Source organism: Cygnus atratus, chromosome 4 (genome assembly GCF_013377495.2).
Source record: "Cygnus atratus isolate AKBS03 ecotype Queensland, Australia chromosome 4, CAtr_DNAZoo_HiC_assembly, whole genome shotgun sequence".
Lineage (NCBI taxonomy): Eukaryota > Metazoa > Chordata > Aves > Anseriformes > Anatidae > Cygnus > Cygnus atratus.
This window is the reverse complement of record NC_066365.1, coordinates 30,098,928-30,124,133: the sequence shown is the minus strand read 5'-3', so window position 1 is coordinate 30,124,133 and position 25,206 is coordinate 30,098,928. Positions and strand designations below refer to the sequence as shown.

Below are 25,206 nucleotides of genomic sequence, written 5' to 3'. Positions count from 1 at the left end.
TTTTTTGTTTGTTTGTTTCTATAGTGTTTTTTAAGGTTTGTGGGTTTTTTTCTGTTCTACATTTTACTTTTCCTTCATGAGTGTGGTTGATGATTATCTGTTATTACAGCTGCTGTTATTACCTTCCCAGACCATTTATAGTGCCACCCTTCATTTCTCTGGGTTTCCTTTTCCATGATTCTGGTATCTACATTCATGACTGATGTCCTTAGCAAAGACTGAGCATGATCCCAGAAAAATTCATGGAACTAATCACTCCACAGAAGGAAATTGGAATGGGCCTAAAACGTGGCAGTGAAAATGCTCAACATTGCTATTTTCTTATAGATAAGACAAACTGTTCCACATAATTTTTCCAAAAGTCCTCACTATGGAGAGTTCAACTTAGCTCTGGCATTTCTATGAAAGACACATGCCTGGACATCCCCTGCTGTCAAAGAAAATTGGCTTTCTTGGGGAAAGAGAGGCTGGAATCACATCTGAGGGGGTGTTTTGCTTAATAAGTGGGTTATTTTTCAAGTAAAGGCATGAATATTGCGATAATCAAAAATAATAATTGTAAAAATTAAATTAAATTAAATTAAAAAAGAAGGTGTATTCTTATAAGTTATCAAGGAAAGATCTTGAAACTCATTTTCATGCATCTGATGCATCCCATTTGTTTATCTTTTATTGATCTTGATTCAGATACCTGAGTAACAACAAGTTAACCAATTTGAAGCCTGGCGTCTTTGAAGATCTCCATAAACTTGAATGGCTGTATGTTATTTTCTCATTTGTATGCTTATTTTATCAAGGAATAATTGAAGCAGTAATAATAATATATGGACTGCTTTCATTTTTGTGTGTAGCAGTACTTTTGTACCAGCTAATAATTAAGGAACTCAAGTTACACTCTGTGAGAGCAGAGTCTCAGTTGCCTGACTTATTTTACAATCCTAAATATTGTTATTAGTAATTGCTTATTACATATTATTACATTAAATAACTCAGTCACTACAAAAGTGGAAATTATTTTGGGGCAGGTCTTTACCTTTAAGTAGTACTTGAAATGTCCCAGAAAAAAAATGACTTTATCATCTGAACTATTGATTTATTGCTGCATTTTAGACAGATGGAAATTAAATACTATTTTGACTCAGTAAAATTATTAAAAATAAGCATATAACAATATATCTAACATTTTTCTGTGTTTTGAACTGATGGATTACCTTGGAACACTTTTGTACTAGTGCTTTGTTTTCACAGAGAATCCATTGAAAGTCTTGATCAAAGAATTTTAAAACAAGCATGAAAACACCCTTTTCCTAAATTGAAAGTAATTACTTTCTCTAAGTTTAAAATTTCTAAAAAATATTTAATTCTTCTGAAAGGCAATTATTTTGGTGAATACCCTGACATACTATGTAGTAGCGTGCCAATTTTATTTAAGTAGCTTGAATGGGCATTTGAAAAATCTGACTTCAAAGTATATTATTTTTTATCATCTGTTCAATTTAAGACTGTAGTCAACTATCAATCTGATACATGCTTTGCTGTAATTTATAGGATAATTGAAAATAATAGAATAAATCGGATCTCTCCATTAACATTTTACGGACTCAAATCACTTATTCTCCTGTAAGTATGGAATAAGAACCAAAAGTGTTATTTAAAAGAACAGAACAGGAAGGACAGATATATTTAAAAACAAACAGACAAAAACTTTTTATAATGACTGTGCTTGCTCACCACACTATATTGTTTGCTGTTGTAGGAGAGCTTCTATTTCAGAAACCTACCCAGCCCCTGTGGAGCCCATCTTTTCAGTCCATTTTACATAGATAAATGACCCAAATGCAGCTATGAACTACCAAAATCAATAGGAACACAATTGCTTTTCCTAAAGGCACACAAGAGGCCAGACAGGATGTGTGAGATCCTACACTTTATAAAATGAATCTACAACTAACATCCTTGGCAAGCACTGGGCTCTCTCCCAGGAAAGTCTGCAAAACTTTCCACTCCACGTATGGGAGTGGGAAACACCTAAATGAGGACGGTAAACATGCTGCTGCTTCGTGCTGCCAGGTGTGACATGCTAGAGTAGGATGATTTTGGCAGCAGCAGAAATATGGTATCTGGAAAAGCATAGGAAGATAGTTGGGGGGAAAAAAAAAAAAGAGCAAAAAGACTATGGCACTGAGAGGAAAAGAACATGTCAGCTGCAGCAGTGGGTGCCAGTTGCCCACAGGAGGTAGGGGTATGGGTAGCCAGCGCTGCTCCACAGCTCCTGCCTGGCCCTTGGCAGCAGCCCAACTTCTATCTCCGAGACCCTGTCCATAACCTGTCCTTGTCCTCTCCAGCTGCCAACACAAGAGACCCCTTCCCCTGCAGCCAAGAGGCAAACCTCCTTCTACCTCCCCCTTCCTGCATCACTGATAGAAATTACATGTCATGACAGCATAGTCAAAATATTCAAATTGCTTTGTTTTATTTAAAACGCTATGGAATGGGCATCTTCCCTTTACCTGGTAACTAACAAGTCAAAGATAAAATAGTGCTCCACTGAATGCCATAGGGAATATATGGAAGTTTAAGAAAATAATACTGCCTCTAAGGCTCTGAGAAATGAATCAAGCTTTGACTGCCTTTTTCCAAAAGTACAAATATAAGAGAGAAGAATTTTTTTCTATTAGGTAATTTTTGGCAAATATAGTCAGCTATAATTTATTTTACTTTTTTTTTTTCAGAGAAATGATGAATAATTCTCTTGCTCGTTTGCCTGACAAACCTCTGTGCCAATATATGCCAAGACTAAACTGGCTGTAAGTCTACCTTACATTTCACTAGAAAAATAATATTTTCTTGTCTTTATGTTGTACTTCCATACCACTTTTTCTAATGGGCACTGGAATGATCTTACAGAGTGCCTGCTGGTTCACTGCAGGGTTGATGACCTGGAGTCATCAGCCAGGTGTGTAGAAAAAAAATAGATGTCTGGTTTCTGTTCTCTTTTGTGCAATCATGGCATTCTGGTAGTATTTTTCTTTAATTAACTTAGAATAACTGCCTGAATGAAATAAATTTATTTTTTGGTGATTAATGTTTTGTTTTTATATCCTAGAGACCTTGAAGGGAACCATATCCATCATTTAAGAAATATCACTTTTTTCTCCTGCAACACTCTAACTGTACTGTAAGTAACAGGATACGTTAGCCAGCCCGAATGATTTATATTTGAGCTAAAAGTTTCCTGACTGTCATGGTTATTTAGATGCCAAAGAGACTAAATTAAAATGCTCAGTTTAAAATGAGCACTATACAGTGGTTACACTGTTTACATTTATAGCAAAATTTGTCCTTGATGTATGTAACTAAACTTCACTGAAGTGATTTTGACTGATAATAAGATTCAGAAAATGTCATTTTAACTTTTTACTTGGGAGAGAAGGAAAAATGTTATACTAAAAAGAAGCAAAAATACAAAATAGGTAGCTTATTTCTTTATTTTAAAAAGTTTAATGGCCCAGTTGGTTGGCCCATCAATTTCAAAATTCTCATCAAATTATCTTCAGTGATGTTGTAATGATCTTCAGAAAATCCAATCTATCTTTTGATTGATTAGTATGCTACATAGTAGTTGTCACTTTTCAAATTGTTAAATCTTCTGTGGGATCCACATTCTTGGCTTTCTCTTTGCTTTTAAAGTCCAGCTTGTTTATTTAAGGAGAAAGCACAGAGACAGATGAAATATGACTAAAGGAAAAGTTGCACAACTATGTGCTTGTTTCCAAGGTGCTGTTAGGTCCCAAGCTGCCTAGCCCAATTTATCTTTCTCCCGATCTCAGAAAAATTATATTGGCCTCCTATGGATAATGGAAAGACTTGAGTGAATAAAGAGCCCTAGAATGGCAGCGTGGCTAAATGAACTTAACTGAAGGAATCAAAGAATCACAGAATGATTTGGCTTGGAAGGGACCTTCAGGACCATCCAGTTCCAAACCCCGCCATGAACAGGGACACCTCCCACCAGACCAGGTTGCCCAAAGCCCCATCCAGCCTGGCCTTGAACACATCCAGGAATGGGGCATCCACAGCTTCTCTGGGCAACCTGTGCCAGGGCCTCACCAACCTCTGAATGAAGAACGTCTTCCTTGTATCTAATCTAAATCTCCCCTCTTTTAGATTAAAGCCATTACCCCTTGTCCTATCCCTACACTCCCTGACAGAGTCCCTCCCCAGCTTTCCTGTAGGCCCCCTTTAGGTACTGGAAGGCTGCTGGAAGGTCTCCCCAGAACCTTCTCTCCTCCAGGCTGAGCAACCCCAACGCCTTCAGCCTGTCTTCATAGGAGAGGTGCTCCAGCCCTCTGATCATCCTCGTGGCCCTCCTGTGGAGCTGCTGTAGCTGGTCCATGTCCTTGTGCTGGGGGCCCTGAACTGAATGCAGCACTCCAGGTGGGACCTCACACAAGTGGAGCAGAGAGGGACAGTCACCTCCTTTGACCTGCTGTCTGTACTTCTTTTGATGCAGCCCAGGATACAGAGTTTGAACGTTCAAATTTTTGTCAAGAATTAGTTTTATTCCTTAAAATATCTTGAATTCTCAAACAGCATTCAGCCATACTACTGTGCTATCATATCCTTCTGTTCTTGTTGGTAGGTACCAATACAGATAAAAGAGCACACGATATACACGCAAATGCATGCATAGACAACAAAAGTTATTTGTGGAATTGTAAAACTTAAGTTTCTATATCGATCAGCTTGTTAACTAAATTAGTGAGGCAGATATTTGAAGATCCAGCTAAGAAAGAATTTTAAAAGTTTGTGAAGTGTTCTTCAAAAACAAGTAGTTTTCAATACGTTTGTAATATGTTTGTTTTCTCCTTTCAGGGTGATGAGGCAAAATAAAATCAGCTCTTTAAATGAAAACAGTTTTTCTTCTCTCCAGATGTTAGACGAATTGTGAGTCAATTTCTTCTTTTACTTGTAGAACAAGTCACAAAGTTTTATAATTTATTTTGCATATGTCATTTAACATAAATTTAACATAAACTCTATTTCACATGACATGCTCTGGAAATAGCACCTATCCTCATTTTTTTCCATATATTTAACAAGGAAAAATTAGGCAATAAAGTAATACTCTGAGATTCTCAATAATATTGTCCTTTTGCTCATAAGATCATTGAGGTCATTGCATTACCTGAATAGAATCATATTAATTAATCTTAATTATTAATAATTAATAGAATATCACCACACTCTAGGCGCATGTGTGCATTCATTGTCTTTTAGACTGGTTTGCCGATTTCTTTTGAGCTAGGGTCTTTACTTCTCCGTCCACAGTGATTAATACTCTCCATGTTTAGTAAAAATAACAGCAAGTTAGAGAGGAGAACTAAGGGAAAGATGTAGTGTTGGCTAACCCATATGAGATGAGAGACGATTCCCATCATGAAACAATATGTTTAATTTATTTCTAAATTCCTGCAACCCAAGTTAAGTGTATTTCAATTTCTTTTTCATGTACATATAATGATAATAAATTATGTATCTAATGACATATTTGAACTAGGCTAAGGGAAATCTATTGAATCTAGCTTTCCATGTTGTTTTATCAGCATTCTTTAACAGTCCAAGTTTCTGATAAACCTATATAATAAATAATATTCTAATTGGCAAATAGAATAAAACTGCATATCTTGGAATTACAAAACTCTTCAGCTAAACAACTGAACCTAGTAGGAACTTATGATATCCCACCTATGGCTGTTTCTGCAGAGACTTGGCTAGCAACAAGATTGAATCACTTCCTCCATATATATTTAAGGATCTAAAGGAGCTTTCACAACTGTAAGGATTCTTGATTCTTATTCTTATTCTTATTATATAACTGTATATTACTCATATAACATGCTTTCAGTCATGAATGCCAGGAAAGAAAAGAACATCTCTGTATGCATCATATTAGTTCTGCCTAAAAACACTTAAACCAAAAGAAAAAGAAATGTATATACCATTATTTTGATATTAGTTTTGTAAAAGATGGATATTTTCATGTCCAAAAAGAGAGCAAGTTCAAATTCAATCTTTTCTAGATCTTGTTACTATATGAAAAATGAGCTATGCTAGCTGTATCAGAACTTCATAATTTCAATAGGAGTTTTTAATGTGATATAGCGATTTGGCTCTAAAAATAAATGTTTAAGAGATTCATACAGATGCCTTGTTAGCAACTGCTTTTTTCTTGTAAAAGAGTTCCAAAAAAAGCATAACATTTTATAAAACCAGAAAGGCGTTCTTTCTTTTTCCATAATATGTGCACAGAAAAATTCAAATGCTGCTGCTGGAAAGTCCCAGTCTTTCTCACATAATCTGAAAGAGACACTAATCACAAAATTGAAGAATCTGCAGAGCACAAGCCAGCACATTTTATCCTGCCTTTATCCTGGATTTTGATTTTAAACCAAGAAGATGTCAGGGCAGTAGCAAGGCTCCCCAGTGGACCTAATAGCTATGTATAACCTATGTACCTTTTGAGAAAGTATTGATTTTTTGTCCGCTGCTATGAGCAACTGTTCCACTGGAGCTTAACCTTCCTGAGCAAAGTCCCTGTGTCTACCTCTGTCAGGCACAACTGAAAAATCCTGTAACTATTTTTAACCAGGTGTCAGTATGTACAGTAACTTATTTTTCTGATTTTCCAGCCCTCTTGGGATCAGTCACAACATACTGGGGCAAATAAGTGTTATCAGCTGCATATACTGTGTTTGCAAGTTTCAGTTATAGCATCAAAACAAAAACATAAGAAAAAGTTATAGGGAGAAGAAATAGGGAATATATCTAGAAATACTCTTGTGCGGAATAACAGCATCTAGCACTATTGTCTATTTTTACATTCCATTGCCTCTGTCTCTTTTTGAACTCACACAAATCATTATGAAAAGATGGATTTTATCAACAATAAAACGAAATTTTAAATTCTGTTTCTAAATGCATGCAATTCAACTACATTATTTTACTTAAAAGATAACTCCTAAAAGTTTAATACCGAAGTATTTCTATAGTCAAAACCTTTAAGTGTCAGGTTGGGAGATACGGTGTGTGTGTGATGTGTGTGTGTGATGTGTGCATGTGTGACGATTGTATGCCTGTGGAGCATCTGACTACTCTTTCCACTGGCTTAGCAAGCTGAATAATGCTAAATGAATGATACTGTTTGCAGTTTTAACTGCCGATAATACGAGTCCTTCCTACAGGACTGAAAACACACATGAATTATGTATTTTTACTTTATCTTTGGAACAGGCTGTAAAGAAAACGTACAAAATTGCTTAAATCTGTGTTGTATTTACAGGAACCTTTCTTATAACCCAATCAAGAAAATTCAAATAGACCAGTTTGATTTTCTAACTAAACTCAAATCCCTGTAAGTATCAAGTATTTCTCTGCAATCATTTATTTTTATTTACTATGTGATAATACACATCTCCTTCAGAAGGTCATAATCCAAAATATGTTTTAAAAGAAATTGCCTTTGAAATAGGTTTTAGTTATGATCCTCAACAATTTCAACCTGGAAAATAACTATTAACAATGTTTCAATTTACCTTCATATAAATACTGGTATCATAATGGAAATTTCTCCAACAAAAAGAGATCAAAAATTCCATTTCTTGAAGAATGTTGTCTATTCCACTATTACAGAGAAGGATTAATGCAACCCTACTTTGACCTTGCACAACTTATGGCACAATTCAGTTGTCATGTCAGAGGGGATGGGACTTTTGCAAACCTTTTTGAAGAGTTTAGGGGTAATTTTTGTGGCTGAACTAACACAGCAGCTGAAACATGAATTCTGCCAGTAGAAGCCTTGCTGAAACTGAGTGATGGTGCAGTGACAGTCTTGCAAAGCTGAAACTGGTCCTGTGGTAGATTAAATATATCTTCACAGGCAAATGCATGTCTGCAATAACCAACCAGCTCAGTAGAACACAGCATTTGCTTTTCCCATTTGTAACTTCAAAATGGCCATGGAGATCCAAAAATATGTTTCCTTGGAGAGGGGAATAACTAGAGTTTGTGATTTGACCCCAGAGTTGCAGCCAGAAGCCACAGCACATGTGCCTTTGTTGATCAGTCCCATTTCCTTACAACAGTTTGGACTCAAGTGGCCAAATTCAACTGAATTTGGCAAATAGCTAAAGGCCTGAAAATACTAAATCTGTAAAAGATACATGAAAATAAATAGCTGAGCACAGAAAATAATTACCTCCATAGCAGTCAAGCTGCAGCATAGACTTTAGCCATTATTTGACACCAAAGGCTTCATGCAATGGAGTGGTCAGGACCTTCTATATTTTTAAGTTAGGAAAGTTGATAAACCCGGAGACAGATCTGTAGGAAATGGTATGTTTCAGCACTCAGTTTGTAGAACATCCATTGCCTCCTTCCTATTTTGAAATGGTAGGAGTAGTTAGCGAAATCATGCCCCGGGATTCATTCAGTGCTTAACTAAGACTAAGAAGTTTCCATATTTGGGGCCTTATTCCTGTCTCCAAGCAAAACTGTCCACTAGCCCAAAGCAAATAACCATTAAGACTAATACCTTTCTCCACTTTTGCCTAAGTATTTTCAGAACTCACATGAATATTGCACTCAAAGCATTGAACAGTAAATTCAAATAAGGCTGCACACAAGAACAACCGAAGCCCTCTTGACAGGTTGCACTCTAGAAGACATGGTGCACATCTAATGCACCATAAAGAATAGTCCAGAAGAATACAGAAACTGAAGTTCTAAAAGAACAGCTTACACAGTTACACAGTACTGATCTAGCACTGCAGGAGGAATAATAGTGCCATTTTCCATATATTAAAAAATAAAATAAGAAATCTCACCTATGTGTCACCAGAAATCCAGCATTTTCCCTTACATGCCAAGTTCTGTGTACCAACTTCCTGCTGATCTTGACACAATAAAGACTGAATTCCTGCAGTGGTTTGTTTGTCTAGCAAAGCACTCCCTGGGACAGAAATGTAAAATATTACTATTGGAACAAGTTATTATTTTCCCAGAGATGATGAAAGAACATGGGTAGAACAATACTTTGGAAGGGCAACATAATAATCATCGATTGCACTGCTGAGAGCACTAAAAGAGCCTTCTCTGTGATTTTGGAAGATCAGAATGCTTATTAGAGTTAACTGAGATTCATTTTGTTCCACTTTAGCTTTCATGTAGACTTTCTGTTCAAGTTTCAAAGAGTGACAGATCAGAGGCAATTAAAGTTCATCTCCAGTTTCATATAATTGTAGGAACACAATTAAATGCTCATTAAGTTTGTTCTTCTACTATTGAGTTTATATTGTGTTTTATTAAGAGTATATTGTTTACAGCAGCTTGGAGGGCATTGATATTGCAAACATCCAGAGAAGAATGTTCAGGCCCCTTAGAAACCTCTCCCACATGTAAGTAGTTTATCCAGTTCACTTTCTTTGGTCTGAATTTCACGACTTGCAGAACACTGAATAAGTAAAAACAAAAGTGTCTGAAAAGTGGCATGCAAGTAGTTGTCAAATTTGACAATTTTAAATTAATTTTTCTTCTTTCAGAATATATTTTCTGAATATTTACTAGAGAGTTTTACTAGAGCCATCTATTTTCTGTTTTGTTTTGTTTTGTTTCTCGCATTTAGATATTTTAAGAAATTCCAGTACTGTGGATATGCCCCTCATGTGCGCAGCTGTAAGCCTAATACCGATGGGATTTCATCCCTTGAGAATCTCTTAGCTAGCATTATACAGAGAGTGTTTGTCTGGGTTGTATCTGCCATCACTTGCTTTGGAAATATTTTTGTTATCTGTATGAGGCCTTACATCAGATCGGAAAATAAGCTCCACGCCATCTCAATAATGTCTCTCTGCTGTGAGTATTCTGTGCATAAAAGTAAAAGAATATTGCTTTAATCTACTGACAGTGTGTACAACGTCTGATATTACAATATAGTGACATATTTCCAGCTCTGGATTAACTGAACTTTTGTGCTCTTGTGAATGGTAATACAAAATGCTGTATCTTACACACCAGGAAGTTTGTTAGATGCTGCCTTTGTTCTGTAACAACAGGCAGTTGAAAACTTACAAGGGTTTCATGTTTGATTCTGGAGGTATTGTGTCAAACTCTCACTTCCTTCAGCAAGAAGAAAAAATAATAATAAAAAAAATCAAAGGCCCATAAACCTAAATACTGGTATGCCCTTTTGAGTAAATAGCAATTTGTGTGTGTAAACATTATTGCGTGTAGTTATTCAGGTTTTTTTTGTTTTTTTTTTTCACAAGCAAAAATTTATTTAGACAAATATAGAAATTCTACCACTCCTAGCTCCTCAATATTAAGAATTATAGTTTTTTGTGTGAGATTGTATTACAGTCTCAAGTACCCCTTCTCAATACAAGACAGTCTATCTAAACTTAACTATTTCACAAATGCTGTTAGTTGCATTTTGAAATGTAATTGTCAGCACTGTATAAAATAGTTGGAACATTTCTAAATATCACGTCAGTGATTCTGAAACTTTGTTATTTAACCATTGGAACAGTCTGTGCACCACACAAAACTGATCAAAATACCTGAGAAGGCTTCAGATCCATGTAGACAGCTTCTCTTCACCTACTAGTGCTATTAGAGAAATGTTTATTAAGCCTTTTCACAGAAATCCCAAGTAAAATGCAATAGGGGAAGAGAAGAGGGATCATGATATTTCAGTATGCTTAAAAATTGAACAAGGCTCATTGTCTTCCTGGTTGCAGAAGACTTGAAAATAAGAAGCAAATGCAGGAGTTAAATAATTGCCAAATGTGTCATCTCTAATGCTCATGGTTTTTAATCCAACATCATCATTTTGAGAATGGGGCACATGTCTGAACTTGTGAGGACTGTTGAGACTATGTTGAGGGTCTACAACAGAAACTCTCTTTTGGATGCTCAAGAAGGAGCTCAAGGAATGTCACAGCGATGCCTCTTGGTGTTACCCCAGGCTTGCACAGGAGCTTCCCTCTGTCTTTTGCCTTTCCCTGCTAAGCTAATAAGGAGCAAGAATGATGTTGTTTGTATTTGCTGACTACTTTCAAGTCTTAGAAGAAGCCTGTGCACATCAGTTTTGAACTATTATTAGGTGGACAAATAAAAACTAAACTTTGAGTCCAGCAGAGATGCTTTGTTCAAAGCAAACTATCTTAAGCGAAATGTCAGTATCAAAAAGGAATAAAATCTAATCAAAAAAAAAAGGTTTGCAATGATATTTCTATAAATTAAAATATATCTCTTTGCTGCTTGCAAACCAATTTTATTTGAGCTTCAATAAATCAGTTTGAAAACAATAGCGTTCTGACTATAATATTGATTTTATAACAATGTATTATTTGACGTAAATGTGTACTGATATATACCTGTGTATGTCTCATTTTCAGTAGACATATACACAAAGAGAATGGGAAATTCAGATGTGTGAATAATGATGTTAAGCACTATGCCCACAGGTGCTGACTGTCTGATGGGAATATATTTATTTGTGATTGGAGCTTTTGATCTTAAATATCGTGGAGAATACAACAAGCACGCTCAGTTGTGGATGGACAGTATTCATTGTCAATTGGTGGGATCGCTGGCTATTCTGTCTACAGAGGTGTCAGTATTACTATTGACATACCTGACTTTGGAAAAATACATCTGCATAGTTTATCCTTTTAGGTGTTTGAAGCCCAGAAAATGCAGGACAATTTCCATTTTAGTTCTTATCTGGATAATTGGGTTTGTTGTTGCTTTTATTCCACTGAGCAATAAGGAATTTTTCAGGAACTACTATGGCACCAATGGCGTCTGTTTTCCTCTTCACTCAGAGCAATCAGAAAGTACAGGAAGTCAGATTTATTCTGTTGTCATTTTTTTAGGTAAGTTCCCTTTTTTCCTTATATACATTTAGAGCCTTCATTTTATATGATAACAAACCTGATTTTCAAACAGATATGGCAGCTTTGCTGTGATGTTCACATTTCATACTTAGATGCACTTGCAGACTTTCCAGCCTGAGAGTTTTACTATATTAGATTGATACTTACATATGTTAAAATGCATGAAGGGCTCAGAAAGCAGAAAGAAGTTAGGACCATTAAATTCCTGAATGAATAAATTTTGTCAGGGAAGTAAAGCAACGTTAAGACTAGAGAAGAACTACATAGTTTGGATCCAATGGCAGCCATTTGTCAAGCAATGATAATTTAAATACTGGAGTAGAGGCAGTAATTCAGTGTTTGGATGAAGACCAACTTAGATTGTCTGGCCACTTAATTCTATGGGACTAGCAGTTTAGAGAAAGGATTTTTCTTCACTATTCAACTTGCAAATAGGTGATGTTTAATTGCCATTGTGCTGTTAAATCATAACTAATTTTAACTTCTTCAACAGGTGTAAACTTGGCTGCTTTTATCATCATTGTGTTTTCCTATGGAAGCATGTTCTACAGTGTTCACCAAACAGCTATTATGGCTACTGAAATTCGGAATCATATCAAAAAAGAGATGACCCTTGCCAAACGTTTTTTCTTCATTGTATTTACTGATGCACTATGTTGGATACCCATTTTTATTTTGAAACTCCTTTCTTTACTTCAAGTAGAAATACCAGGTATGTTCTTCCTTTTGCAGCTGTTTCAGCTGCGTCTGTATAAAAACCATTTCCAGTTTAGAAGAAAAAAGAATTGAACATATTGAACTATATTATTATCCTGAACTGTATGCTATTTATCTATATAGATGCACACACAATGCATTGAATTATAGTTTGTTTTATTACTGCATTGGACTATATTACTATCATCATTAAGAACTACCTATGAGTCAGCCAAAACAACAGAGATTCAAATCTTTAAAGTGTGTCTCCACAAAATATCTAGGAAATGCACGAAATAAACCAAGTTTCAATTGGAATGGCTTTTTTCATGTGACGGCTTTTGGTGGTTCTGTTAACCATGGCTAAAGACAAGACAGTGTTTCCTATCTTGATTTAAACGTACAATTCTTACCCTGAAATAACTTTCTTTTACAAACTGATACTTACATTTCACACAATAAGTTATGTACAGCTGTGCTTAACCTTCCTTCATGCTAGGAAAAACTTTCCCATGTAAATACAGTGTAACTTAAAAGATTAAAAATCACAGCCTATTTCTTTCCTTCTCTTTGCTGTAAGGGTACATGCTAGAGTAATAGTTTCTTTATGTAGGGCTTGTAAACCATGTCAGAAAGAACATGTTAGCACAAAGAGTAGCACCAGCATCCACGGAGTCAGACTCAGCATACGGTTGTATGTGACAATACCGTATTGGTGAGAAAATATTTTAGCTCAGAGTTTTGTGCTGACCAGAAGTGTTGGGAGTTACCTTTTCAAAGTTTTGACTTAAATGTTAAATGTCTGATAGTTATGTTGATCGTGTCAAATATTTTTCAGTTATATTAAACCTTCTAAAATGCTTCTTGATAAAGTTATCAAACCATATAAGAGATTTGAAAGAAAATGTTGTGAAAAGTAGAAGCAGATGTATTCTGAGTCAGGAAATCTATAAGAAATCCTGCTAAACCACAGGGTGATCTTGGATTCAGCAAGTAAACATTCTGCGTTACACGTATTGGGCTAAGTAGTACTAACCCATTTTGTAAAATTAAAGACAATCACAGATGTTTGTCTAAGTTTACAGGAGCTTTAAACTGTACTTCTTTTGGGGGGGGAGGGGGGTGCTGTGACAGCCTTTGAATCATGCATCAGTAGAAATGTATTGATATTGCAGAAAGAGGAGGATCGAGCCAGAAAGCAAGGGGGAAAGGCAGCACGTATAAAGCTGTTTGTACAGCTTGGGACGGTTCTGCAATTGTTTTATAAATCAAACAGTGCAGCTGAGGGTGCCCATGACCATCTTTCAGCTCTACAGTCCTGTCCCTTCTCTGCCTGCCTCTCAGCTAACAATCCAACCTCTCTCCCAAACAGTAAGGATGAAAAGGGGGTGATAGAAAAAGGCACCCAGACCCTGATATAGGCAGGAGAGCAGGAAACTGTTACTAAGGAGGGAGGTGTGAACATGGAGACCCTTACCAACAGGGCAAGAAGGAAATAAGGATGTATACAATGCCCTTCACATGGGAAAGAACAGAGGACTGGTGCAGAGGAGCTAAACCAGCCTCTGCAGGGAAGAAGGGGCTGGAGGATATTGCTTTGGGGGAGGACAGGACATCAGGGACATAGATATGATTGCCTAGAATTCATTATGGGAAGAGGATGGCAAACGGTGATCACAGTAAGAGACAAGGGAGCAAAGCAGGGAGAAAAAGATGTGGGTCAAGAAACTGGGGCTCAGCCAGAACAAGAACTGTGCCAGCCTCTTAGCGGGTAGCTGTGCTTCATAAGCATGAAGTGCTTGCATTAATTAACGTGTACAAATGCTACTAAAGCTTCCTTTCTCTTTCCCTCCCTAAGGTACCATAACGTCTTGGGTGGTGATTTTTATCTTGCCTATAAATAGCGCTTTGAATCCTCTTCTCTACACTTTGACTACCCGACCTTTCAAGGAAATGATTCACCAGGTTTGGTATAACTACAGACAGAGAAGATCCAAGAGAGGCAAAGGCAGTCAGAAAACATACGGCCCGTCATTCATTTGGGTAGAGATGTGGCCAGTGCACGAAATCACACCAAAGCTAACAAAGCCTGTGCTTTGTACGGACTCTTCTGATGCGTCTGTGACTACACAGTCAACGAGACTAAATCTGTACATGTAAATACGTTTTGAATCTTTACAGTGACATCTGCACTGTTAGCTTCACATCTGTGGACTTGCTGCTTTACAGTAATGAGTCAAAATGAGGGAGGTATGATGGCTGGACTCCCGTGCACCGGAACACACAGCAGGACGAAGTGAGAGCAGTGTGGCTGCTTGCAGGTAGAACCAATAAAAATAAAATTATTTTCATCTTGCAACAGTTCCTGACATTTTGACAGTTCATCCTGGTTCAGAATCAATCTTTTTTTTTTTTTTTCCTCCAACAAGACAGAAGTGTGGAAAAAAGCATGAACTATGATTTAAAATATCTCATACTAAAATCAAAATGTTTCAAAATCATCTCTTTGAAAAAAAAGGCTATTTTCAATAAACTTTTTTTTTTAAATCCCCATTTCACCAGCTGTTTTTTTCAGAGTTGATTGGCTTCATCATTCAGAAAATTATTTTCCCTTTAAAATTTCTGACTGGCAGACTGCATACAGCTCTTAAAAGCTCTAGGGAACAATAGCACTAAGAAAATATTTTTATTTCATAATTAGATGAGTTTATTGTAGTTGTCAAAGCCAAACAAGTGAACGTTATTCTTTTAAAAAATATATCAACTATTTTAATCATACAAATGATCCTGAAATGGTAACAATTGTTCTAATTCAAGCAGAACCAGAATTGTTTTTAAAACAAAATGAGTTTCTCAACAGTGTCCTCCAACTGTAGCTGGTGGAAGTTTTTCCTTCAGAAGAGCATCCTTCCCCGGGAAGACCGGAGTGAGTATCCTTCCCAACATCTTGATGCTGCTCTTTTCCTCACCACTTCTTTATGGGCTTCTCTACGTAGTTCCCCACAGCCTGCACACTTCAACAGATTTTAAACTCTTTGCATATTGAATAACAAGAGTGTCAAATAGATGATGATCAATATTAATAGGTGTCATAACATCTACACTTTAATCGCCTTGTACATCTGATTGGATGCAGTATGGTTAAAATAATTTTGGAGCACCGCCATTCCGCACTTTTTGGGCAGCATTGGGCTTCCCAGTGTAAATATTTTTTCCCCTTTTCCCAAAGCAAAATGATTTTGTCCCACATGAAATGAACCTCTATACCAAAAAGAGAGGTGCAAGGCAGAGGCAGTTCCTTTGCATACACTTAGTGAAGAGAATCTTTTCTGTTATGAGTATGAATTCCGAAGTTGTTGTAGTACCATGCTCACAACCCAAAGGCCTGGAGCCCAAGGTGGTGAAAGAAATTATTTTGCATTGATGTTTTGAAGCTTTTTAAAAGATACTTCCAATGTTTGCACTTAACTTCTTAATAATGTAAGAAGTAGAACTAAAAACAGTGTGACGCACACTTTGACTGTTTACAGAACTTTGGATTATCTTGAAATCAAAAGTTATTCATCCTGTTTCCACAATTGTACGTTTTATTGAAATAATAAAAGATTATCTGCTGATCAAAATGACTTGTTTTCCAAGTTGTTTGGCAACATTTTTGGTTACTGGAAAAAAACAGCTAAGTGAAATCCTGCAATGTGGATTGCCTTTAAGGGGCAGTCAAAACTCAATTCAAAAGAACTTGTGTACTCATGGGGGGCAAGCCTTCTCAATGAGCAGGCTTTGACAGGATGTCTGTCCTCATCATTATTTTTGTTTTTCATGTAAGTTGATTATGGATATATTCAATGTTATCCTTGTTTCTATGAGTAACCAGAAGACACCCATTAGTCAGAATTTGTTGCAAAAACTTTATTGCTTTGATAACAAAATTACAGTTTTTCTTTTAAAAAAGTCCTTCTAGCAGAGGAAATTGGGCTAACAGTGCAGGGTACAGCTACCTTCTCCTGCTGGTTCCCACTGCACTTCAGCATTCCCCCAGCTTTGGTAAGTGTACAGGAGTTTCAATACAGGTATTTATTTCACAGCAGTGATCTTTCAGACCAAAGGGTTGTGGTAACAGTAAGCCCTGGACTAACTAACTAGTAACTGCTTCAGGCAAGATATAAAGTAGGACCAAATACAGGAAAGGTTCTTATGTGCTTCCTTGAAGATGGGAGAATGTATTTCACAGGTTCTTTTGTAACTGATGGAAGCTTTTACTTGTCGTTCACAGCAATCCATCCTCTAGGTAAACACTGCTGCTAAATTTCTACCAAGGAGGGATATATGGTGATTCAAAGATCGATAGTCCAATTTCTTTAAGTGGTATATTCTTTATTGCAGCGCTGGATGCACGGGGGATCTCTCCACCTATCGTGCACACCTGAAGTGAAAAGCCATCCCAAATTTATACAGCAGAGTGATGAATATTTTATTAATGTCCATACATATTCATTATCTAACCCCGCCTACTCTCGCTTGTCATGCTAATTAGTTTTTTGTGTCCTGCGTCTGCGCACATCCTCTCATCAATTCTGGGCAGTGGTCGTCGGGCTGTGGGTGGTGGTCTCAGAGAGGAAGGCCATAAGTCTTCCTCACAGTGTACTTTTCACCCTTGGTCAGGATTCTGCTGAGTTTGCTTTCTTCCTAACCGCAAGGACTGGTTTTTGCTAATTATTTCTTTATCTTGTGTTCCAATGTCCAGTTTGAGATATAGTGTCCTCCAATGTCCTGTTTGAAATATATTCTCTATACATCTGTTTCCTGTCCTATACATAATGGTCTGTTTGCATTTTATTCCTCCTTTATCTCAACTTCTCTAATCAATGGTCCATCATAAGGCACTTTACATGCATTACAACAAAAATAATGTAAAAATTGTTTGCAGTAATAAAACTTACTGAAAAAAAATGCAGTTTTATAGGACTATATTGCAGTATTGCTTAAAATAGCAAGGCTTGGGATGAGGATGGTTATCCGAAGCTTGTAAATAAGCCGCGACTTGCTGTATTATCCCGTCCTCGACGTGTAGCGAGGAAGACCGAGGTTATCTCCACAAGCTCTGTGGAGCCGGCAGGCTTCCTGCCGGCGACAGTTCTTGAAATTGAACACACGCGAAGAGGGCTGTCCAGCGGCGCGTCCCCGCGGGTGCCGCCGTTCGGGGCTCAGCCGCTGGGCCCGAGCGAGCCGCGCCCGTCCCTGAGCAGGCCCCGCCAGGTGCGGAGGCAGCGGGCGTTCTCCGAGCAGCGCGCCGCCACCGCCTCCACCTGCGCCGACACGGCGCCCGTGGCCGCCAGCACCCGGCTCAGCGACACGGCGGCCTGAGGGGGGGGGAGACGCAGAGAGAAACGGCTCAGGGACACGGCTGGGGCCGCCCGGACCCACCTCCCCGCCGCCCCCCTCGCACTCTCGTCGCCGATCCGCATCTCCCCCTCCTCCAGCTGCCGCTCGCCCGCCGGCCCCGACGCCCCGCTGCAGGCTGCCGCCACCCCCGAGGGGCCGCCCCGGCCCCGCCTCGGCCATGGCCGCGCCGCCGCCCGCCCGGCCCCGCCTTGCGCCCGCGCAGGCGCAGCGGGGCCGCGGGCAGCTGCTGCGGGGGCACCGAGAGGGGTCGAGGGCGCCGCCATGTTGTGGTCGCGCTGCCCGCCCTGCGCCACAGGTAACGCGGCGGGGCGAGGGGGGGCAGCGGGACCAAGCTCGTTGGGGCTGTGGTGGAATAAAAAACCGCCTCCTGTCCTGTCCTGTCTTCTTCTCCTGGCCGTGTGTCCCGGCCCCGGTCCCGTCAGGCTCGCCCAGGGCCGGCGGCTGCTCGGCCCCGCCTGTGTGAAGGGCGCCTGGGCGCGGTGTCCGTGCGCTGGGGGGTTACGGGTGAGAGCTGTTGTTAAACCGGCACGGCTGGCACCGCCGTCCTGCCTGGCACCGTGCGGGGCTGTGGCAGAAGGGCGGCCTGCCTGCTGGCCTCGCCAGCGCCGCTGCCAGCACTGCGTCCCCGTCTGGGCCTTTTGCTGCTGCGGTTTGGCAGAAATGCCGTGTTTTAAATACTGTGTTCTACCTCTTCGCCCCTGAAATTACAACAGGGACTCTGTAATGGAAGGAAAAATATCTCTCAGGGTGCATTAGCTCACAGATCTGTACACTAAAAGTAGTTATGGTGCTGCATTTACTGCTTTTCTGGGTGCAACTCACACGTGTTTTTGTTTTTTTGTGAAAAGCAGAAATTAAAGCAAGTGTTGTGGCATGTTGTTGGTCTTCTGGATAGAATCCTGTTTTGATCATTTAGAACTTCAATTCAGTTCCGTTTTCTTAATAAGAGAGCCAACTTCGTTGTTTAATGTTTCTGCAGCAAAAGTAAAAATGAACTGCATCTACTGTGCCTGGCTTTGGCTACACTGAACCTAGCTTTAAGCCTGAGCTTTTGCTGTAGGCTGTGACGTTTTAGATGAGCTGCCTCCTATCAGTAGTCGTGTAGGCTGTATATCTCAGCATGTGTTGGTGTCACGAAGGGTGAACTTGAATGTCCTACACCTGCAGTTGTTTAGTCACTTCTCATGAAGTCTGAAGTAAGTCTTGGAGTACAAAGTTCAGCAGGAACTTAAAATGCATTTTCCCCTTGTATGTGTGTGCTATCCCATGTCAGCTGTCAGAAATGGTTGGCCAGTGCAGGGAGTGGTATCATGTGAAGAATGCTTAAAGGGGAAGCTCTCTGTTTATTTTTTTAATATAAACGATACAATGTAATTGTAACTATTGAAACTTTTAAAATCTGTGTCTATGTTTCCTCATCTTCTCATTCTGACTGCCTTCTTGGGGGACTGTCATACTGGTTGTGCCATGTGTTTCTGAAAAAAAAATGGAGGACTTTGAGGAAGGAATGGTTCATCAAATCTGTTTCTTGTTTTTGCAGCACGTCAGTGCTTTCATGCTCTTAAGTTGATAAAGAGAGACTGCCTTCCGTCACTGCACGCAGCAAGATGTGCCTCTACTGCCGCTGTGCCTCGCATAACTACGCATTACACGATTCATCCACGGGACAAAGACAAACGATGGGAAGGTAAGTGGGAAAAATGCATTTTTAAAAGCTTTTTATTCTCGTTGCTGAGCTTTAACAACACTGAAATGTGTTGCTGTTTTTTCTTTTTACAGAAATTCTATTCTCTTAAATACAGGACTGATTTTTCAAATGAAATTTCATGGTTGCTCTCTCACAATGAGTGTCTTTAGTGCTATGAAATGAGATCAAGAAAATCTATAAGCAACTTTTGCAATATTTCTGGACATTCCAATCTCTATGTTTAGCAATTTTAAAGGTTTCAGTTCCAGAAAAGTCACTGATTAATTAGTGTAAAATAAAGTAACTTGTTCTGACTATGGATCTTGTTTTCTTCCTTCTCCCTTCCCTACAGTTTCAACAAGTGTCTTTGATGCAGCTAGCTAACTGGGCTCTTAATTAACTTTAACTTTCTTCTTAACTTCTGAAGATGATATTTCTGGTGTATATAGACTGTGTATATGTTTTTGTGGCATATCTTCTTACAACTTATGAAGAGCTAATTTTGTATCGGAATGCTAATGTCCTTCTGCACTATTCCAAGTACGGAAGTGGGCATTTTGTTAGGTGTTTAGCCTCCTTTTATGGCAGGTAATACTATGGGGATACCCGGTAGTCAGTATCACAGAGCAAGGTGAAGGGAGAGAGATGTTGGGGAGAATTGGTGATTAGTTTATCTTACTATCTTTTTTTTCTATTAAAGGGGTAAACATGGAGAGATTTGCAGAGGAAGCTGATGTTGTCATTGTTGGAGCAGGCCCTGCAGGTCTTTCTGCAGCTATTCGACTCAAACAGTTAGCTGCTGAGCATGGCAAAGAAGTACGTGTTTGTCTGGTGGAAAAGGCTTCCCAAATTGGTGCACATACACTGTCTGGTGCTTGTCTTGAGCCAAGGTCCCTGCAAGAACTATTTCCAGACTGGAAGGAGCGGGGGGTATGTATGAGCATACAAACACATTGCTAGCATGTCATAAATTCCTGTATCTGACTCATTTTGGTGTGACTTAGTAACTTGGTACCTTTGGTGCTTAGTACCATTTAAAATACGTTGATCCAGTAAGACAGAACCACCTGTTTTCTTTTTAGTACATTTTCTCTAGTTCAGCAGTGCTAAACGTGTCTGCTGCGGCCTTTGCTCTTCCATCCAGTGGTCTTACAGCATATACACAGGATGCCTGCCAGATCCCGGAGTGCGCTACATCTCCTGCATTTGTACAGAATCCAGCTCCTGTGCACAAGCAGTGAGGTGGTAGATTGATAGCAATGTCAGACTTGTCGCTTCTGGGCGGTACCTCTGACTGTGCTCCGCTGTGTTTTGTGCAGACGTAATGTAGCTCAGGCCTGAGGTCGTTTAGGAGGGAGGACAGCAAGAACTGAGCCACCATCCGTGCCAGGACAGCCATCTGACTGGCAGCTGGCTCCCTGCTGTCACCTGGGAGCTGCAAGAAGCAGGCCATTGACTAGTTGTTTTGTCTTAGTGGGCTGAACACACAAGATGCGCTGCCTTCTTTAAAAGTGTTTAGAGTATTGATGGAGTACAAGCTGAAGCACAAACTATAGCAGGGATTTGCAAGGCCCTGTTCCAGTTTTTAACCTTTCAGTTGTGTTGATTCTTGTCTCATGACTGTTTTCATAAGATATTTGATCTTCTCACTTCCTATAGAAGTGCTTTATTAGACATTTAAATGACTGCCAGTTCATTTTTTTTAAATTATTTGTGTGGGTTTTTAATTTTTTTCTTATGTATTTTATTTGGTTTGGCTAGAAAAACAACTCACAGGCCTGTTTCTATTCCCTTTTCTATGTAGGCTCCGCTTCATACTCCTGTAACTGAAGACAAGTTTGGAATTTTAACGAAGAAGTCTAGAATTCCAGTGCCAATTCTTCCAGGTAAAGTTTAGTGAGGAGCTCTTTGTACCATCTTTTCAGTGTGTTTTTCAGCTTTTCTATGAGTCAGTCAATCTTGATTCAATATAGCACAGCAAGTGTATGGAGAATATAATAGCCTGCAGCAATTGTGTGCTTGTAGATGATGGCTCTAATCACACATGACGTTATTTTTTTTGAAGATGGCACTTATATACATCAGAGGTATCTTTGTCTACATCTTCTTATACTTTGCTTAGTGTTCTGTGTTTTAGGTGTGTGTGTATATGTTTGTGTGTATATTCTTTTTTGCCTAGGACTTCCAATGGTTAATCATGGGAATTACATAGTACGTCTGGGACACTTTGTGAGCTGGTTAGGTGAACAAGCAGAAGCTTTGGGTGTTGAGTTGTATCCAGGCTATGCAGCAGCTGAGGTAATAATGATATCAGTGTGTATATGAAAAGCATTTTTGAAGCCCCTTTCACTGCGCTCCCAATTATTTGTACATTCACAGCATTTGTACAATCACAACATTCCTCTTAACAGAAATGTATTATGAAAACCACGTTTCAGTGGCTAAAATCCTTGGCCCAGATCCAGCAAAGCACAAAGTGGATCATAAAGTACGTTAATAATAACATAATCTTCCAAGTTTGACCAATAGACAGCAGAAAGACTTGGTGCTTGTAAGTTCTGTATTAGGACTTCATGAATGGATTAAAACGACTAATCGTTAAAATGTTCTTTTTGTTTAAACATTTTCAAAGGTTCTTTTTCATGAAGATGGTAGTGTGAAAGGGATAGCTACTAATGACGTGGGCATTCAAAAGGATGGAGCACCTAAAGTAAGTAGCTATGTTTTCCATAACTGGAGATCTAATTTTGGAAATTGTGCTGTATCTGCTTCTAGTGGTATCAGTAATCTTGCTGCAGCCTAAGAAAAAATACAAAATTCAGTACCTGTTTTTCCACTCTGTATAAAATTGATCAATTACACCTGAAAGTTTTGGTCTCCGGACATTGTAAACTCCTTGTGAAATTAGCAAATAAAGCCTTCGCAGAAGGGAGGTTTCTCTGAGAGTGATTTGAAGGAGAGACTGCAAATGTGTTTTGACATACGGGAAATCAGAATTAAAAAAAAAAAAAAAGGAAAACTCCCTTGAACTCTCTCCAAAAAAAAGTGTGAAGGTGAAATGGAAAGCTGTTGTCCCGCTGGTAGCTAGCAAAATGTAAGAGCATGCTTCTGGCTGGCTGCTTCTGTACAACTGCAGTCACATTTGTTGACAGTCCGTCTACCTTGCTGGGGCAAGGTACGCGCTGAATCTTTTTACTGTTTTGCTAGTTGGTCACACTGCTTTATCCAGAAGGTGACCCCCTGCCCTAAGTGCTGGACTTTGGATGATTTTTAGTGGAATCCAGAACCTGCTGTAAGCATGTCACCTCCCTGCGCAATACGTAGGGAGAAGTCAGTACCTCAGAGCAACTCGGAACAGCTTTCGCACAATTATCAGGCTACAGAAATTCTAGGTACAGGGTTTTTTTTGTTGTTTTATTTTCTTCAGCTTTCCTTATATGAGGTTTCTTACTAGTTTACAAATAATTTCAAAGAAGTACTTAGTGTGACGTAAAAGTCTGGTGTGTTTTTCCAATTTAAAGCAGAGGTTGAGAAGAAAAGACTCATTCTTGTTTTAAGAAAATAAATGTAATGGAGGAAAAAGTGATGGCAGGGAAAAGTAATATATTTTTCCTGTATGATATTGTCTGTCTCCCACAGTGGATGTACACATGCTAATTTTCAGGTGTGCATTTTCTCCAGTAGGAGGTGCAAGTAATACATTGCAGTAATAAATGGCTTTTAATGCAGGTTTTTTGTTTGTTTTTGTTTAAGTAGGGAGGAAATATGAATGTTTTTAAAGCATCCTCAAAACCTAATCTTTTCTCCACATACTCTGGTAGAATGTGTCTATTAAAAACATGTTGTCTGTTGACTTCTTTGATTTGTACAGTAGTAGGGTGCCACTACTGTAAACTGAGTATTTAAACTAAGTATTTTAGTTGTCCATTGGTAGTACTTCCAGTGAATAAAGGTAAATAAACATCATTTGCGTAACCTTCAAATCAAGAATACCTTCAATGTGTTTGTTTATACAGAACCTAATCAAGTGGTGTGGTTAACGAGTAGAGTTTCACCTTGTAATCAGTACCAATCAAACAAAAAACAGGAATGGTGAATGGTTTACCTCTGGCAGGTTTCATTGAAAACTGTTCTCATGATCTTTTTCAGCATTAAACTTTCTCAATTCAGGCTTCTTTTTTTTTTTTTTTTTTTTTTTTAACTTTTTTCCCCCCTGCAAGGTTATGTATATTTAGAATGTAGTAATGTAGTATCCTTACACTGCAAATACAACCTACTCGTCTATTGTAGCCTAATGCACATGTGTGTGCAAGTGACGTGCTCGTACATGAGTATGAACTGCTGGTATGAGTCTGCTGGTTCCCCCTATCTTACTCTGAATCACGTTGGAGTTCTTGATGAGAAATTCTTTTAAAATGCCACAGCAAAATTACCCTAACGGTATTTATGTTTTAACATGCAATATAATATTGGTGTAATATTTATTGTAACAATTTTATTCTGAATTATGAAGTTGCATGTTCTTGGTGGGGGGGTGGGGGGGACGGGACGGGACAGGGGGACAGGACACTGATATATCTTTTTCTGACCTGGTGTTTTATTAGGCCTCCTTCATGTACATATGTAAGACAATATTTTATTGTAATGTGACTTTATGAGCAAAAATTAAACGTGAAGTTACAGGTTAAGATTCTTTGTTCTGTTGGGGTTCCGTTGCACTGTGTGAACGAGCAGATGTGATGGTAGAATCCTCTGACCTGGAAAAGAATCGCTCTCAGTACAGAATGGCGATTCACCGGCGTGCTGCTCTAATGGAATCCCCTTGCCAGGTTTGCTGGGGGTGTATCATAGTTTGGTTCTACTCCAGCTGTCTTTTCTGTCTTAGCTTACAATGATTTGTAGGCTCTGGGCAGTGCTACAAAGTAGTGTAAAATCACCTTATTGCTCTACGTTTTCTTTCTGTGAGTTTGATGGGACACAGTTGTAACTGCTGATGAAATCCTCTACTTTTGCAGCCTACCTTTGAACGAGGCTTGGAGCTCCATGCTAAGGTCACAATCTTTGCTGAAGGTTGTCACGGACATCTGGCCAAACAGCTGTACAAAAAATACAACCTCAGGGAGAACTGTCAAGCCCAGAGCTATGGCATTGGATTGAAAGAGGTATCATCTGTAGAATTTCAAGCGTTAAGGAAAATACTGTAAAAATGTAAGGTAGTTCGTATTCAAGCTACTTTATATAAAGACATTAGAATGATAGATTTTGAGTTACGTTTTCAGACTCTAGAATATTTGCTCTTATGAAGCTGATAAGACAAGACATTTCTGAATGTCTTGACTCTTGTTTTGAATGCTTTTACTCTTTAATCTGTATTTAGGAGTACCTGTGAATCCACTTCTTAATCTGATTTCAGTTATTCTCATTTGTGAAATCTGTTTTCAGTACTTTTAGTAAATGAGAGGG

The 25,206-nt window shown here is 38.8% G+C and overlaps 3 protein-coding genes across 3 annotated transcripts in view; 2 read left to right on the top strand and 1 right to left on the bottom strand.

The window, feature by feature from the left end:
* Positions 1-14,813, top strand: part of RXFP1 (relaxin family peptide receptor 1) — a 34,986-nt gene extending 20,173 nt beyond the window's left edge. The window contains exons 6-17 of the mRNA XM_035554526.2: positions 688-759; positions 1,549-1,620; positions 2,733-2,807; positions 3,107-3,178; positions 4,876-4,947; positions 5,767-5,838; positions 7,343-7,414; positions 9,384-9,455; positions 9,683-9,912; positions 11,526-11,936; positions 12,451-12,669; positions 14,512-14,813. Of these exons, the coding sequence (XP_035410419.1) occupies positions 688-759; positions 1,549-1,620; positions 2,733-2,807; positions 3,107-3,178; positions 4,876-4,947; positions 5,767-5,838; positions 7,343-7,414; positions 9,384-9,455; positions 9,683-9,912; positions 11,526-11,936; positions 12,451-12,669; positions 14,512-14,813 (1,741 nt within the window). The remainder of the gene's footprint in view (positions 1-687; positions 760-1,548; positions 1,621-2,732; positions 2,808-3,106; positions 3,179-4,875; positions 4,948-5,766; positions 5,839-7,342; positions 7,415-9,383; positions 9,456-9,682; positions 9,913-11,525; positions 11,937-12,450; positions 12,670-14,511) is intronic.
* Positions 14,814-16,723: 1,910 nt separating this feature from the next.
* Positions 16,724-18,319, bottom strand: C4H4orf46 (chromosome 4 C4orf46 homolog). The gene is made up of 2 exons (XM_035554514.2): positions 18,098-18,319; positions 16,724-18,013 (listed from the first exon to the last, which is right to left on the bottom strand). Exons 1-2 carry the CDS (start codon positions 18,317-18,319, stop codon positions 17,858-17,860), a joined length of 378 nt encoding a protein of 125 aa, XP_035410407.1. The 3' UTR covers positions 16,724-17,857.
* Positions 18,242-25,206, top strand: part of ETFDH (electron transfer flavoprotein dehydrogenase) — an 18,274-nt gene continuing 11,309 nt past the window's right edge. Inside the window, exons 1-7 of the mRNA XM_035547874.2 lie at positions 18,242-18,351; positions 19,597-19,743; positions 20,444-20,673; positions 21,548-21,629; positions 21,923-22,041; positions 22,376-22,453; positions 24,759-24,905. Coding sequence (XP_035403767.1) covers positions 18,318-18,351; positions 19,597-19,743; positions 20,444-20,673; positions 21,548-21,629; positions 21,923-22,041; positions 22,376-22,453; positions 24,759-24,905 — 837 coding nt within the window. The 5' untranslated portion in view covers positions 18,242-18,317. The remainder of the gene's footprint in view (positions 18,352-19,596; positions 19,744-20,443; positions 20,674-21,547; positions 21,630-21,922; positions 22,042-22,375; positions 22,454-24,758; positions 24,906-25,206) is intronic.

Coding starts and splice junctions, on each gene's coding strand:
- C4H4orf46 (XM_035554514.2), bottom strand. CDS start 18,319: ATGGCGGCGCCCTCGACCCCTCTCGGTGCCCCCGCAGCAGCTGCCCGC. Junction 18,014..18,097: donor TGCGGATCGGCGACGAGAGT/GCGAGGGGGGCG, acceptor CCCCCCCCTCAG/GCCGCCGTGTCGCTGAGCCG.